The 17379-nt window shown below is 31.6% G+C and overlaps 2 protein-coding genes across 4 annotated transcripts; one reads left to right on the top strand and one right to left on the bottom strand.

Annotated features, from left to right (window-relative positions):
* Nucleotides 1-2367: 2367 nt before the first annotated feature.
* On the bottom strand, nucleotides 2368-6979 carry LOC134700850 (uncharacterized). The gene is made up of 3 exons (XM_063562006.1): nucleotides 6840-6979; nucleotides 5625-5852; nucleotides 2368-5117 (listed from the first exon to the last, which is right to left on the bottom strand). Exons 1-3 carry the CDS (start codon nucleotides 6891-6893, stop codon nucleotides 2532-2534), a joined length of 2868 nt encoding a protein of 955 aa, XP_063418076.1. The 5' UTR covers nucleotides 6894-6979; the 3' UTR covers nucleotides 2368-2531.
* Nucleotides 6980-7306: 327 nt separating this feature from the next.
* Nucleotides 7307-13136, top strand: LOC134700851 (uncharacterized). 3 transcript variants are annotated; one of them, XM_063562007.1, is made up of 5 exons: nucleotides 7307-7559; nucleotides 8202-9032; nucleotides 9529-9878; nucleotides 11086-11341; nucleotides 11833-13136. In XM_063562007.1, exons 1-5 carry the CDS (start codon nucleotides 7355-7357, stop codon nucleotides 11970-11972), a joined length of 1782 nt encoding a protein of 593 aa, XP_063418077.1. In that variant the 5' UTR covers nucleotides 7307-7354; the 3' UTR covers nucleotides 11973-13136. The 3 variants fall into 3 exon arrangements, with proteins under 3 accessions (XP_063418077.1, XP_063418078.1, XP_063418079.1); XM_063562008.1 differs by lacking the exon at nucleotides 11833-13136 and adding an exon at nucleotides 10449-10495 and having other exon boundaries at nucleotides 11086-11313; XM_063562009.1 differs by lacking the exon at nucleotides 11833-13136 and adding an exon at nucleotides 10449-10495 and having other exon boundaries at nucleotides 11089-11222.
* Nucleotides 13137-17379: the final 4243 nt, after the last annotated feature.

The raw sequence follows: 17379 nt of genomic DNA, 5'->3' as shown, positions 1-17379 counted from the left end.
GAGCTGCCATTTTATCACACCAAAACAGACAGATAAACAAAAATCAAAGAGCTGATAGCTCTGAAGTGGAAGAAGGTGAATAAAAAGTAACTTGAATTACCATAAAAGCAGCTCCACTTACCCAGGCTGCTTTGTTCTATTATTGTTAAAATGTATTTTTTTCTTCAAACAAGAAAAGGTCATAAGTACATGGATTTCCCATCCGTACAATCATTTTCTATGTTCAGTTGACTATGAAAATTAGGTAAAATCTTTAATTTGGCAGTAAAATTAAGAAGATCATATCAAGAGGAACACATGTGTACTAAGTTTCAAGTTGATTGGATTTCAACTTCATCAAAAACTACCTCGACCATAAACTTTATAACCAGAAGCAGGACGGACGGACAGACTAGAAAACATATTGCCCATAAATGGAGCATAAAAATAGTAAGACTTGTTACATACCCGCCAACTTTTGAAAGTTCCCATATGGGTTTTTACTGCACAACAACAATTTCAAAGGTTACAATTTTTAGCGACGTATTTTGCAAGATCTGGATTGTCTAGAGAAAGTGTCATATTTGTATGATGAACTTACATGCCTTTTCCTTAAGTCTGTTTGCATGATTCTAGTTATATGTTAAATCGGTAGAAAAAATATACATGAAGCTAGCAGACCAGGGTTTATTTTCCAGATTAAGAATATAAGATGCTTGTTGAAATTTCCAATTTTGAATAATGAACAAAGATGGACCTTTAACTGGTTGGGAACAACACTCCAAATGAGGGTAACTAACTGGAAGATCATCACAACCCACTGTAAAAAATGAGCACAAAAAAAGTCATTTATATTCATATTATTTGATGAAACTTTTCCCCAAGAACTATGCATCTATTAAGTACTGAATGGTCAAAACATCATGTTTTTTTATCGACATAAATTTTGTCGTAAATGTAACCAAATGATGTAGAAATCGTGTTTAGCTTACTCAATAAAATCTAATATATACTAACATTTACAAATTTAAATTTGAAGATTTTACCTTTTATTAGTGTAGTTGCATATATTGTATATTAACTTCAAATCAATCAGAAACAAATTTATCATATAAACTTCAATGTAATCCTTGAAAGGAGGTCTAGATTGCTAAAATAATTTATAAATTTTATTTTTTTATTTGTCCAAAATCATTTAAATTCATTTAATCAACATCATTTTATGATTATTTGATTAAAATATTAATCATTTATAGTCTTTTTACAATTTACATTTTTAAAAGCAAAATAACTGAAAACAGGCTAAAACAAAGGGAAGTAACAAAAAAGTATTTCAATATTCCCAATACACATCGTTTTGATAACACAACGGCAGTTACCCGGAGGTAAACATCGTTGATTACCAGTATGTTTGACACCCAAGCTGTCAAGTGAAGCCATATAATTATACATCTTCTTTGATGTTCAGGTAAAATTTAACACAGGTGTCAATTACACCCGTACAGTAGTAAGAAATGATCAAATATGGCGTCTGAAAATTTTTATTCATGAAATATTTCATACACGGGAGTTTTTTCTCCTAAACGGGAGGACGGGAGGAGACCCCTGAAAACGGGAGTTTTGTACTCCCGTCGGGAGGTTCACATGTATGTTACGAAGGGCATATAATTCACATGACAAAGGAAAACCATGAATAAAGACAACACTTTATATATCCTTTTTATTTATATAAAAACAAAATCTTCTTGTCTGCAGGATTGCAAATTCGTAACTTCAAGGGCGAACTTGTAAACAGGGCGAGTTGTCTCGATACCAAATTCACGCATGCGTAATACAAATCCCAAGTCAAAGTGAACTGCCTATTTAAGCAGTTCCTTAGCAGTTCCTTGGCAGTTTCTTAAATTTTAGGCAGTATTTTAGCAGTACAAAGCAGTTTTGATTTAGGCAGTTCAGAATAACTGCCTACTGGTATATGATAACTGCCAAGCTTAGCAGTTCAAATATTTCTAGGCAGTTTTCAAAAGCAGTTTTTCTCAATGGCAGTTATTTATTGGCAGTTATTTAATTTTTATTTCACAGACTAGATTTCAGCTTTATAAGCTTGGCAGTTATTTTATATAGCAGTTTCATTAGAATTTCTTTTAACTCTAAAAACATTTCTTGGCAGTTGTATTGAAATCAGAATAAACATGATAAATGTTGATCATCTTCAACTGACAATATATGTGCATGTATAAAATATTTGTTTTAGCTTATAATTTTACCCCATGCCATATATATACTCATGATCCTGAAACTCATCATTGTACTTAACAAGTACTTAATATTAATATTTAAAAAAACTTCTTAATACTCTTATTAATAAAGAAATAATATCATAACAAATAAATCATTTCAGGTATATTATTAGATCATATAATAAACAGATATATCTTGATGGTTGACATAAATACGTTTATACTCATGTACATTTTTACAGATTATCTATTAATTATTTTCCTGAAATTAATCTGAGCTAATATCATATGTTCATAATAAAGGATTTTCTTACTTTAATCTTTCTCATATTTGTTTGGAAACTCGACAACAAAAAGATTTTTTCCACATTTCACAAAAGTGCATACTTTCAAAATATTTTGTAAAGGAACTGCAACAATATTTTCAAATTGAGTTGTTACTTGGTGACAAGACTGTTGATTTGTATATGATAACAATGTTGTAAACGGATGTATAAGAGCCACATTCAAAATTCCACCGTCAAAATTTTCTATCTGAATAAATGTTTTTACACTCCCAAAATGTACTACATCTAGTGCATCATACTTCACAACACTCTGATTTCTTTTAAGTAAGCGCCCATAGGAAGTACCGTAAACTGCACTTGATATTTTGGTTATGAATATTTTTTTGTATTCAACTATATCAAGTTGAGGCAAGCATGTTCCTAGAAAATCACATACAGCAGTGTATTCTGAATCATCAAGTCTCATTTTAAATGTTTGCCCTAAGTGAAATATTCCCTCTTCGATACAATCTGCATTGTGAATGAAATTTGGTCTTGTCATGCTATTAAATAAGGCTTCATCTGTTGATCCTTTGTCAATATGAAGTTCCTGTAATGTTGGTAGTGCTTGCATTTTTGTAATTGCATTAATAACTTGCATTTCAATTCCAGTAGTTCCGTGAATGTTTTTAATAATATAGCCATTAAGATCTTCAAAAGCAAAACAATTATTCACAAACAATGGTCCATTAGCGCGTACACAATCAGTGATATGCAAAAGCTGATGACAATTCATTGTTAGATATCTAGAAGAATATAAATTTGGGAAATTCTCAATGAAAAGAAATAAACATCTTTCGGCATTCTTTAGATCCTTGTCGGAAACATTTTCCCTTGCTAGGTTGTAAATTCCACGAACTAATAAAGAAAAATGTAAATAATATTCATTTGGCAAGATATCATGAAGGACAGGCAAACTCCAAAGAAATAAAAAGTTCCGATACTCTGCAGACTTCCAATGGCTTAAATCATCTAAACTTCTTGGTGGTCTGGTTATATGTAAGTTTGGATGTATTGAACTTAGTCTTGTGTTTACTGATCCTTTATGTATAAACATTGAAAAATTCTCTGTTTTATGTTGCTTGTCAAACCACAAAGTAAGAAGCATTTTCATAACTCCAGCACATACCCCATGCATATAATCAATGACAAATCCATGGATAACATTGAAATGTTTCAAAAACATGAACCAGAAAGGTCCCTTGATCCCTCGAACAATAAAGTTCTTTTCATTTGTTTGGATTTTCCCAACAACTTGATTAACGTCGTCTTGTAAATTCTCCACTGTTCTTAATGGTCCCTTAGGTTCATTTTCACAATATGGGAAAATGTGAACGTGTCCTCCTTTGTTAGTGGTATAAGTTTCACCTGGTTGAAGACAAAACCAGCATCCATATTTTCCGTTAAACTGCATACTATTGCTGACTAGACATCTTGCTGGTAAATCACATACACAGTTCAGTAATGTACCCATCAAAGTAAAATTGCTCCCACAATTGTCTACGAGTTCTACCCCATCTTCTAGCTTGCAGAGTTCTTCATGCAATGGTTTTAAATAACTCCACATAAGTGGCTTCTTTGCTCCAATCCATAAACCATAATAAACAATGTTTTCTTTAAGTTTTCTTTCTGAAGGTGGTAGTTCATTTATGATCATAAAAACTGGCCACATGGACATACTTGAACTTTTAAATATTTGAACTCCATCTGTATTCATTGAAAAGGATATTGAATTGGGGTTTTTAAGAAAGCCCTTTTGAAAAACATTTTTGTAATTTGATCCATCATATATATCACGGTAGTTATTGTCAGGATTTTTTGAATAATGATCAAATCTGTAAGACCGAATTTTCTGCAAGAAAGAACTTCTTTTAGCCATAAGCTGCAACTGTGCTATGACAGAATGTTGAATGAAGTAACCAACCGATCCAAACTGAGTTAAATCTTTTTCACAGTGTTTGTTTGTACAAGTTTTAGCATCCTTTTGAGTGTGTGTTCCACAATGTGAACAAAGATAGTGAATTGTAGGGAAATTTACAAATTTCTTAAGATACTCTTTAACAGTATAGACACTTTTAATCATGTTATTTTCATCTGGCATTATCATATTCATTACTGCAATAATGTAACTGAGTGCTTCATCAGACAATTTGAATCTAATGCTTAGACTACATATCATTAGCAAAATTAGTCCTACAGATTTAGAACATCCTACATAAAGAGGAATGTTTGTATCTCTAACTTCATTTTCTGTTGGATTTGGTCTTTCTGGTATATTGGGTGTTTCATCAATTATAGTCTCTGCAATAGGATCAATGATAACAGAAGCATTTTCCTCATCAGCAAATTCAGTATCTGCCAACTGACCATCAATTGGTAGTTCATCTATCTCCTCATTTACTAGTTCATTGTATTCAAAGTTTTGTGTTCTCTGATTAATGTTAACAGTGTTTGTTATATGATCTTCACTTATGACAGAACTGTTGTCCATATCAGCATCAATGCAATCTTGATCAGCTACAACTGTATTGATATCAACACGATCAATTGTAGAACTTGTCTTTAAATTTCTCAACTAGAAAAAAAAAATGAAAATAATTTACATTTTTATTATATAATGTACATTAACATGATTAAGGTAAACATATATATATATAATCCCAAACTGAATAATTTGATTTAAAATTAATAAATATATATAATGAAAAAAAAAACACTGCTGACCAACAGCTTTATTAACAGGCACTAACCTTCACCCTAACCAAAGACAGTAGTGTAACAGTATACCATGAAAAGACAAACTATAAAAAAATAATTAAAGCCCTTTATCATTGTTTATAGCTTGCTGTTTGGTGCCAGCTAACACTCTGTTTTGAAGACCATACTTTGACCTATAATTGTTGCTTTAAATACATTGTGACTTGGATGGAGAGTTGTCTCATTAGCACTCATACCACAATTTCTCATTCATATAGTACGTACAGTACATGTACAATAAAGTCAATATGTATAAAAAATTAAGAGAAATGGAAAAATAAAATATTCATACATGAGAAGAGGTATTGTTTCTTTTATAACTTACCATAAATGTCTCATCTACATAGTTTTTTGCACTTGTTGATGATGGAACTTCATCTTCTGGTATACATGTAGGACTTGGGGAACAAGCAGATCCTATATTATCTGATTCTATTACTACAGCTATGGTATCTTCCTCATAAGAAGCTGTGTGTATATCATGGTTGTCATATTTACTACATGTTGTGACAGTTTCTTCTTGATCATTGTCTGAATGTTCATCAATTCCAGTCTAAAATGTACAAAAATATACATAAAAACATATTTGTAAATATGTAGGAACAAAAGCATAACGTCAGGTACCCAGATCGTCCACCCCATTTTATTTTGATAGTCTGTCAATGGCGAATGCAGATCAGAAATGTGACTGAAAACCAGTACTGTATGTCAGACAATCAGTGTTTACATGCTAATTAAATGTATGTGTGAAAAATACTTGAGAAGTCTATATACTTGTTCAAAAATAAAAATCAACAATAATGCAACATATATATAGAGTTTTTTTTCAATTGTCAAAAACCACCTCCAAACTGGGTGATTTGGGTACCCAGACGGTATAAATTAAATACATGTGCATGTTCAATATGTATACAGTCATGGCGTAAGTGCAAAAGTTTGTAAATCAGTGGCAGATCCAGAACTTTTTATAGAAAAGGGGGGTATTGACTGACCAAAAAGGGGAGGGGCTCCAGTCTGGCTTCACTTTCACTTCAGTGTATTAATTATCCAAATTTGCCCATGTAAAAAGGGGGCAGCCCCTTATGACAGTACTTTCTCACTACCCCTCCCCCTTTCGGCCTTTGTAAGTTTTGATCTGCCTAGGGGCGGATGCAGGAATTTTCGAAAGGGGGAGAGCTAACCCAGGGCAAAGGGGGGGGTGTAAAACATATGTCCCGATACAAATGCATTGATCGGCCAAAATAAAGGGGGGGTGCGAACCCCCCCCCCCCTCTCTGGATCCGCCACTGCTGCCACTGACCACATATGAACGCCATTTCTATCGGAATGCACACATCCCACAACACAATATTATTGTCTTCTTTACGAATACAATAGTGTATGTCAAAGTAAAGCAAATCTGTACAAATCAAATCGATGTCGAGAGAACCTCGGAAGAATAATCTTCAGTCTTCATTGACATTCATTGCCGATTGTCATATTGGTCTTGAGAATTCTTACTTATTTTACTTTCTGAATTTGTAGTGCAACATGTACTTACCTCAGTTTTACGTCTTTTATTATAAGGTCCTCTTTTTTTCTGATTCTTCGGCATTTTTACATATATATTTATCACTGTTTGTAAGTTTTATCTGAACAAACGTGAGTTCAAAATAATCACAACTTCCGGTGTCAGATTTTCCAATTCGTAAATTAATCAGGATGAATAATTATGGATTTAATTTTGCAATCAACTTTCAATTTGAGTAATTTTTTATCATTTAATTCTTTCAAAGCCGTTAAAACAAAAAAAAACATTTAATTACTTCACAAATAATCCACGGATCATACTCGTTTACCTCCGTCTAACATCGGAAATCAACATCCTCTTTGTTCTTCTTCGCCGGAAAAGGCCGAGTAATAGCAAAATTCAAATTTTGAACCCGACTGGTTTCCTGTTTTAAGTCAAAGTGTACGCTGAGCACAAACCTGATATCGATAACGTACCAGATTGCAATTGACCGCCATCATCAGATCAGAGAAAATAATATCAACACAAATAATAACGCAATAAATATGGAGTTTCTAGTTATTTATTTTGCCTTTGACAATGCATTTGAAGCAGTCAATATGTCAAAGGTAGAATGTGATAAAACAGAGGCGGAAATGGTGAAGGGAACTAAATGCCAGGTACCTTTCGAGACCGAAAGCATCAGTGAGGATGGCAAAGACACTGTGGAGACAAAACTTTATGATGGCATTATTCTCTGTTCTGGACAAGGTAAGAAAAGTGTTGAGTTATTTTCCAAAAAAAATGATAGTACACATTGGCATGAACATAAGAAATTAAAAAAAAATGGAATAATTTTGTTAGTCTTGCATTTGGCTTAATTTGGAGAAAAAGGGGAGGGGGGATGGTGTTAGGTACAAAAAAATACATTACAATATTACCAGAGTGATATAAAGTGTGTAGAAGATATATATACACATACTATTTCCAAAGACCAACTTGTGTATGTAGTTGGTGTCATCATATAGTATATTATATATATATACATGCAGACAGCTAGTGGATGCAAATGACATGTATTTTATAAATGAAAAATATTATCTTAAAATTTATGTTATATAGTCTAATAATAAGAATCCCTTGATCCTCTTAATTCATGAACCATGCACATTTATTCTTGACAGCGGCAGATCCATAGGGGAGTTCAGGGTTGGAACCCCCCTTTTTTTGGATGATCAATGCATTTGAATGGGGACATATAAATTTGTATATACATATTTCTCCTTGATTGGAACCCCCTTTTAAAATGGTTGGATCGATCCGACCCTGCTTGATATAATTAAATTTAAGAAAATATCATTTGATTTATTTATGAAAATAAAATCATAACATATTACATGATATTAATTGCAGTTAAAAAGAAAGCAGAAGAGTTGGCAAACCAATGTCAAAAGAAATTAACAGATGGTCTACCAGTTCAGACATTGTTTAAAGATTTTCAAGCCAACACCAAAAGAAATGCCTCATCCAAATTAACAGAGGCCATAAAGGAGCTACAAGATGAAGAACCATGTCCATCTGAGAAGAAGAAAGTGAAAAAGGACAAAGTCTCAACCAAGTCAACTATTAAGTCTAAGAAAGTACATGTAGCAACATCAAATGGTTCAGCAAAACCCGCCAAAAAATCAACAGATACATGTAAGGCTACAGCTGTTAAGAGTGCTCTTCATCCTGATAAGATGGCTGAAATTTCAGCAATGTTGAACATAGAACAGTCTCAAGGAAAAGAAGATCTAAATTTGGTTAAAGTTATGAGCAGTACTACTTGTACTTCAACACCTAAAAGACAGGACATATGCAGCCCAAAAAAGACAGTCACTTCTATGTATGAAGATATATCACCTGTTAAACAGACAGTTACAATTGATCCCATATCAATTGCAAGTTTAAGGCGCTCACCAAGAAAACACTGTAGTTCAGTTCTGTTTACCCACAAATTGGATGATGCAGTACAAATACATGTACCAAAAGAAAACATATCAACAATAGGCCAGTCAACTGACAAATGGGATGGTGTTTTTGTCGACTCAGTTAATAGCATCTATGACATGGACAAGAAAGAAGTGCATGAATTGCATTCGAACTTTGGGAAAGAAACTGATGAGTTTGAAAAACTTAACAATGATCATGACATGCCAACAGACAGTAGTCAAGAGCAGACTAAAAAGGAACTTATATGTAATCGTAAGTTTTTATAAAATTGTAACACCAAGTGAATGATAAAGTATTTGTTGTAGGATTTTAACACAAAATCATTTACAATGTGAGTTTTTCTAAATACTTGTTTTCTCAATGAAATTGTAAGCAACCAGATCATAGTATTTATAAGTTAAAGTTAACTACATTTACAAAATCAGTTTAATGAATAAAACATACACTAAAGTCAAAACTGAAGACAGCAACTTGTTAACTGGATCCTATAGATTTGAAAAGGTAAATACAAATGTTCATTTAATTTATACATGACCATTACATGATGTACATGTACACACAAAGTTAAATTATATAATATGGGACTTGGGTATACATGAACAACATGAAATTAGAATTTAACTGAATCAGCCTTCAATCAGGTATAAAAAACCATTTAATTGTTGTATTCATAAATTTAACATGCTTGGAACATTTTTGTACATACATGTATATATACAAATACATGTACATTTTTTTATACTTATAGTTCTTGGAATAACCAAAGAGGAAGCAGCCACAACCAGCATGGTATTGGGAAGGTTGTCAAAAATACTAGGTGGTCATGATTTTATTAGTTCAAATAATACTCCATTTAAACCACCCAGCATGCCTAGTATCTTTAACAATGATCCTGATGAAATTAATGAACCCGATGTCAGTAGCATTATCAACACAGAGAATGATTCAATAGTGGACATGAGTACAGAAGAACAAGACAATTCGCAATCTACTTGGAGCTCAAAGGACAGCTGTAATGTTAGTCAAAACAGTTCAAATGCATGTTCTGAGGCTGAATCTTCAAACTCTAGGATTAGAGGATCCAAACCCGATGACAAGGTATATATATAATACATACAATTTTTAAGAATAATATGGCATGGGCTTTCAAGCATGTGAATGAAATGATTTCAAAAGTTGTTTAGTGCTCAATAACAGTCACATTTTACTTGTCAGACATGTACATGTAAGTTTGTAATTCAACATACATACATTGTTCCAGTAATCCTCATGACTAGGCTAACAGTGTATATGTTTTTTCAGTTTAAAAACGCAGTACAAACAAGAACCAACGTACATTTTGTATACTGATTTTAATTATCAATAATACATATATGTTAAAATTTAAATGCATGTGCACTTATAGTTTAATTTAGCAAAGACGAGAACTTAAATGGATGCCTAAAAAGATAAATGCATAATTTAAACCCCTGTCTTGATTTGTATGATTAACTAAAATCTTATTGATTCCATAAATGCATACCATTTGATTTAATATTTACACTGTTTTGCATGATACTGTACATGTTGATCAACACCTTCAAATACTAATATACTGTATGATTTGTAATTTAATTTGCTATGCTGTTTTTCCTAAAAATAGTTTTCTTTTTTTGCATGTTAATTCAGTTAATTGAAAAGATCAACATCAACCTGGGCATTTTCCTCTATCAGTGGTAAGTAAATTAAAGGGATTTTTTTTTTCAGTGAGTTTGGATAAAACAAGATGATTTATTAATTATCTTCATTACTGAAGTGTATGTGTTCCAAAAATCTTTCATCTACTTTTATATGTGTTCGAATGATAAATGAGAAAAGCTTATTCACGTCAACCATGAGACATTACAAGTGTCCAGCAGGTGGGCAGTTTAAATTTAAATGTCTCCCTTGACAGAAATTTTTTCAAACTCAACTGAATTGTCTTTCTAAAGTATTTATACATGACGTGTGTGAGTTATAATAAATTGTTTTCTGGAACAGACCTACTTAAGAAGTTCCTTTTCTGCATAAATAATGTAATACAAACTACCCATTGTACATTAGGTCTAATGTTATTATACACACTGCTGTCTGCATGCATTCAGCTATGTTGTTATAAATGTAATTTATATGTACATTTTGTTGTATAATTATTATAGACAGTCTTTCTGTGCATACATGATATAGCTGCAAAAAAATGTATTTAAAATTGTAAAAAGTATCTAAAAAATTATTAATATAGTACACATTCATGTACATGAATTCACAATTTGTTTTATTCTTTCAGCAGCTGACTGTTCTTATAAAAGACTCCTTGGACCCTAACAAGTTCAAGGATGTTCTAGTAGTAAAAACTGAGGAAAGACATGCACGTTTGCAGGCCAAATCTTCAAAGAGACCAGCCATAGCCTTATTGAATGCTATATTGACATGTGTTTTCACCAAAGCAGAATTAGCTGTTTCTTCTGGACTAGGCATCAGAAAGATGAAAGGAGAAGTAGCTAGTTGCCCGTTGGATGGTACAAAAATTGAAGCAATACGAGGTAATTTAAATATAAGCATTCTGTTCTTTTATACATACATGTAATATCATGTACAATGTACTGTAATTTTGCAATGTTTTTTACATGTATATATGTATAAATAAAATTGAAAATAATGCATACATGTTGTTTTATAAGCTAGATTATACAAAAAACCATTATTTTCAGTATTAAACATACAGTATACAACTGATATACACGTACATGATATATATACAAGTCTAAATCAAAACAACAATTTATATATATAAATAAAAACATAATTAGAATAATGAATGGAATGGGGGTCGGGGAATATGATGATGAAAGCTTACATCAAATCATATAGTCACACTTTAATAAAATGATTTATTTCCCTAAGTCATCATGTTTTTGTTCTGGGTATATATAAAATGATGTTTTCTTATTAATGCATGCATGTACATGTTAAAATGATGATCATGATCATTGCGAAACCAAATGCTTAAGTAAAAAATACTTTTTATTTGCAGAGTATATCATGTACCATTGTACGCGTGAGGGATGGCAGCTGCCTTCTAAAGTTGAATTTAATACAACAATAACCAACAAAGTTACAATCTGCAGAAGGAAACTGTTAACTCATCCAGTGCTCAAGAAAAAATCTTGTTGAATTACAATTAATGTACATTTGGATATGGACATACACAACAATCAACTGGATTATTTGCGTCATAATTTTTCTTTACATAAATTTATACATGTGTTGAGTGAACATGGCTTTTATATACACATGTATTTATAAGATGGAAATTTTTTAGTGTTGTCTTAATAATAGTGTGATAGAATTATGAATTCTAGCTAAGCTATCCATTCTCTTTTAAAAAAGTGGCAGGATTCTATTAAGTGTGTGTATAAAAGTGAAAGATGGGTCCTTGTACTATTTAGCAAAGAACACAATAACATTTAGATATTTGCATACATGTACATGAATGTGCATTAGTGGCACACAATATATATTGAAAGTAAATACAATGTATATTTGTATATATGGGATATAGTTTATATGGAAAATGTGTTTATTGAGAAGTATAAGTTTAATTCTTATTGAGGTAAGTTGCTGTATTGCCATGAATATTACTTTATCAAGTTTCCTGCCAGCTAGCTATATCTGACTATAAAACCCTATTTTGAATACATGTATATAAAAATGTAGGTTGTTAAACATGCATGGTGACTGGACACATCCCCCCTTAGAATAAAGATCTGATGAAAATACTTTTTTTATATTGAAAGACCATTTTTAATTACATATATAATGGTATATACATTTGTGTACTTTGTCAAACTGCTATACATATATATTTAACATGTTCAATGTAACTATTAATTCAATGAGCTAAATCTTTTTCATTAAAACAAAACATTTGGTACTTATAAATCCTCAGTGCCCCTTAATTCATGCTAATTTACTGGTGTAAATAATATTTTTTTAAATGATTTTAATGATCACTTAATTTCATGTAAATGTACTGTATGTTCTTTATATGATGTGTTTTGATATTTTGAATTATTAGCTGATCAGTTCATATATCATGAAAATTATGCTTAAATTACATTTCTAATAATTTGATTACCAGTACGTATCATGATATTCAATGTTAAGCTATGAGCTACATACATATATAGCTAGAAAATTGATTTCCATTTCTTGAAATTACATATATATTGCATGCATTTTATTCTGACATCAATATTTGTTATCATATTGAAAAGCTAAACATATTATTTAAGTTACATGTACTTCAGGATTGTTAATTAATAAAAATAAATTTGTTCTGATGTTTATTATATTTTATTGCTTTAATAGTTACTAAGTGCTCGTCACTTTGGTCATTTACATGTAGCAGTATAAGCAGTACCTTTATGAATATGCATAATTCATGACCATATAAGTATTCTCCTTAGCAGTTGCATCCCAGTTTTCCATGCATATTAATTATCTGGTAGCAGTTAATTATGAATATTCATGAAATGAAAGCAGTTTTTAGTACTAAATTTAAATATTTCGTGAAAAAAACTGCCAAGGAACTGCCTAAAGCAGCTAAGGAACTGCCTAAAGCAGCTAAGGAACTGTGAAGGTTAAGGAAAACTGCTAATTTTTGTATATGAAGTAACTGGTTAATTTTGGAAGGTTAAGAACTGCCAAGCATTAAAAACTGCTTAATTTGTGAACTGTGAAGGCTAATGAACTGCCAAGAAACTGCCTTTCACTTTGACTTGGGCGGTCAAATAATTCTGTTGTACAAGTCAACTGGAGGCATCAAAACTGCTGAAATTTTGTTACATATCAGTATTTTAAGTAAAAAGAGGACATGCTGGCACCCTTAATTTAGGCGAACAAAAATGTGTTGTTATTATATTGCAATATTGCTGTCCATTGTCATGATTGTTTTATACATTGAATCCTGACATTAAAAATAAGGCTGATTTACTATGCTGGTATATAGATTTACAATTTAAAGTTCACATATGGTCAGTTTTGGTAATGTGGTCAAATAATTTTGTTGTACAAGTCAGCTGGAGGTATCAAAACTACAGAAATTTTGTCACGTATCAATATTTTGAATAAAATGAGGACATGCTGGTATCCTAAATTTATGGGAACAAAAATTTGTTGTTATTATATTGCAATATTGCTGTCCATTGTCATGATTGTATTATACATTGAATCCTGACATAAAAAATATGGCTGATTTAATATGCAGGTATATAGATTTACAAATTAAAGTGCACATATGGTCAGTTTTGGTGGACACGGTCAAATAATTCTGTTGTACAAGTCAACTGGAGGCATCAAAACTACTGAAATTTTGTTACATATCAGTATTTTAAGTAAAAAGAGGACATGCTGGCACCCTTAATTTAGGCGAACAAAAATGTGTTGTTATTATATTGCAATATTGCTGTCCATTGTCATGATTGTTTTATACATTGAATCCTGACATTAAAAATATGGCTGATTTACTATGCAGGTATATAGATTTACAAATTAAAGTGCATATATGGTCAGTTCTGGTGGACGCGGTCAAATAATTCTGTTGTACAAGTCAACTGGAGGCATCAAAACTACTGAAATTTTGTTACATATCAGTATTTTAAGTAAAAAGAGGACATGCTGGCACCCTTAATTTAGGCGAACAAAAATGTGTTGTTATTATATTGCAATATTGCTGTCCATTGTCATGATTGTTTTATACATTGAATCCTGACATTAAAAATAAGGCTGATTTACTATGCTGGTATATAGATTTACAATTTAAAGTTCACATATGGTCAGTTTTGGTAATGTGGTCAAATGATTTTGTTGTACAAGTCAGCTGGAGGTATCAAAACTACTGAAATTTTGTCACGTATCAATATTTTGAATTAAATGAGGACATGCTGGTATCCTAAATTTATGCGAACAAAAATTTTTTGTTATTGTATTGCAATTTTGCTGTCCATTGTCATGATTGTATTATACATTGAATCCTGACATAAAAAAATATGGCTGATTTACTATGCAGGTATATAGATTTACAAATTAAAGTGCACATATGGTCAGTTTTGGTGGATGCGGTCAAACAATTTTGTTGTACAGGTCAGCTGGAGGTATCAAAACTACAGAAATTTTGTTACGTATCAATATTTTGAATAAAATGAGGAAATGCTGGTATCCTAAATTTATGCGAACAAAAATTTGTTGTTATTATATTGCAATATTGCTGTCCATTGTCATGATTGTATTATACATTGAATCCTGACATAAAAAATATGGCTGATTTACTATGCAGGTATATAGATTTACAAATTAAAGTGCACATATGGTCAGTTTTGGTGGACACGGTCAAATAATTCTGTTGTACAGGTCAACTGGAGGCATCAAAACTACTGAAATTTTGTTACATATCAATATTTTGAATAAAATGAGGAAATGCTGGTATCCTAAATTTAGGCGAACAAAAATGTGTTGTTATTATATTGCAATATTGCTGTCCATTGTCATGATTGTTTCATACATTGAATCCTGACATTAAAAATAAGGCTGATTTACTATGCTGGTATATAGATTTACAATTTAAAGTTCACATATGGTCAGTTTTGGTAATGTGGTCAAATAATTTTGTTGTACAAGTCAGCTGGAGGTATCAAAACTACTGAAATTTTGTCACGTATCAATATTTTGAATTAAATGAGGACATGCTGGTATCCTAAATTTATGCGAACAAAAATTTTTTGTTATTGTATTGCAATTTTGCTGTCCATCGTCATGATTGTATTATACATTGAATCCTGACATAAAAAAATATGGCTGATTTACTATGCAGGTATATAGATTTACAAATTAAAGTGCACATATGGTCAGTTTTGATGGATGCGGTCAAACAATTTTGTTGTACAGGTCAGCTGGAGGTATCAAAACTACTGAAATTTTGTTACGTATCAATATTTTGAATAAAATGAGGAAATGCTGGTATCCTAAATTTATGCGAACAAAAATTTGTTGTTATTATATTGCAATATTGCTGTCCATTGTCATGATTGTATTATACATTGAATCCTGACATAAAAAATATGGCTGATTTACTATGCAGGTATATAGATTTACAAATTAAAGTGCACATATGGTCAGTTTTGGTGGACACGGTCAAATAATTCTGTTGTACAAGTCAACTGGAGGCATCAAAACTACTGAAATTTTGTTACGTATCAATATTTTGAATAAAATGAGGAAATGCTGGTATCCTAAATTTAGGCGAACAAAAATGTGTTGTTATTATATTGCAATATTGCTGTCCATTGTCATGATTGTTTTATACATTGAATCCTGACATTAAAAATAAGGCTGATTTACTATGCTGGTATATAGATTTACAATTTAAAGTTCACATATGGTCAGTTTTGGTAATGTGGTCAAATGATTTTGTTGTACAAGTCAGCTGGAGGTATCAAAACTACTGAAATTTTGTTACGTATCAATATTTTGAATAAAATGAGGACATGCTGGTATCCTAAATTTATGCAAACCAAAATTTTTTGTTATTGTATTGCAATTTTGCTGTCCATTGTCATGATTGTATTATACATTGAATCCTGACATTAAAAATATGGCTGATTTACTATGAGGGTATATAGATTTACAAATTAAAGTGCATATATTGTCAGTTTTGGTGGATGCGGTCAAATAATTTTGTTGTACAAGTCAACTGGAGTCATTAAAACTACTGAAATTTTGTTACGTATCAGTATTTTGAGTAAAAAGAGGACATGCTGGCACCCTTAATTTAGACGAACAAAAATTTGTAGTCATTATTTTAATGAATTAAACATCAAATATACTTCTTTTCAAAAATATACATAATATGATTGAATTTGATATATATTCAGTGCCTGTTATCATTGTAACCGAGATAGTTTATATAATAGATAAATTGTCAGATCACAGATAAATTTGTGTTACGTTCTGTGCGTACTTATTTTCAAATATTTGTATTTAATCCTGTTCATAAAACGGAAGTATTAATTTTCAAATTACTTTATTTTCGATGCTTATACTACGAAACAAAGATATTAATTTTTTTTTAAATCAACGAAGAGCGGTCCTGGTTACAAGTTAACTTAGTGTTGAGCAGACCAGTCAAAAGTTAACTTGGGAACAGGTCTGGTTTTGATCGGATTTGTCCAAGCAGAAGTTAACTTTGTGGCAGGACCGGTTTCCAAGTTAACTTATGTTAACTTTATGACAGGACCGGTTCCGAAGTTAACTTATGTTAACTTATGACAGGACTGGTTCGAAGTTAACTTATATCAATAGCGGACCTGTTTCCAAGTTAACTTTTCGGCAGACATAAAAACAGTCCTAGGACCAAGTCCGCTTTTCAAGTTAACTAGATTTTGGTCCTAGGACTGGTCAGAGCAGTCCTATATTCGGTCACAGGTTAACTTTGACCAGTCCAAATGACTGGTTATCAAGTTAACTTGCTGTACAGGTTAGGAGTGCACCCATCTGTAAGAGGCCCCAAAAATGACTAGTGTAA

Source organism: Mytilus trossulus, unplaced genomic scaffold, assembly GCF_036588685.1.
Source record: "Mytilus trossulus isolate FHL-02 unplaced genomic scaffold, PNRI_Mtr1.1.1.hap1 h1tg000174l___fragment_3__unscaffolded, whole genome shotgun sequence".
In the NCBI taxonomy this organism is placed as follows: domain Eukaryota; kingdom Metazoa; phylum Mollusca; class Bivalvia; order Mytilida; family Mytilidae; genus Mytilus; species Mytilus trossulus.
This window is presented reverse-complemented; position numbering and strand designations above follow the sequence as displayed.

Excerpts from the sequence above, each read along its gene's own strand:
- LOC134700850 (XM_063562006.1), bottom strand. The coding sequence starts at position 6,893 with ATGCCGAAGAATCAGAAAAAAAGAGGACCTTATAATAAAAGACGTAAA. Across the intron at positions 5,853-6,839 it reads ATAAAAGACGTAAAACTGAG|ACTGGAATTGATGAACATTC; the intron begins GTAAGTACATGT and ends TGTACATTTTAG. Across the intron at positions 5,118-5,624 it reads ATGTAGATGAGACATTTATG|TTGAGAAATTTAAAGACAAG; the intron begins GTAAGTTATAAA and ends TTTTTTTTCTAG.
- LOC134700851 (XM_063562007.1), top strand. The coding sequence starts at position 7,355 with ATGGAGTTTCTAGTTATTTATTTTGCCTTTGACAATGCATTTGAAGCA. Across the intron at positions 7,560-8,201 it reads TATTCTCTGTTCTGGACAAG|TTAAAAAGAAAGCAGAAGAG; the intron begins GTAAGAAAAGTG and ends TATTAATTGCAG. Across the intron at positions 11,342-11,832 it reads AAAAATTGAAGCAATACGAG|AGTATATCATGTACCATTGT; the intron begins GTAATTTAAATA and ends TTTTATTTGCAG.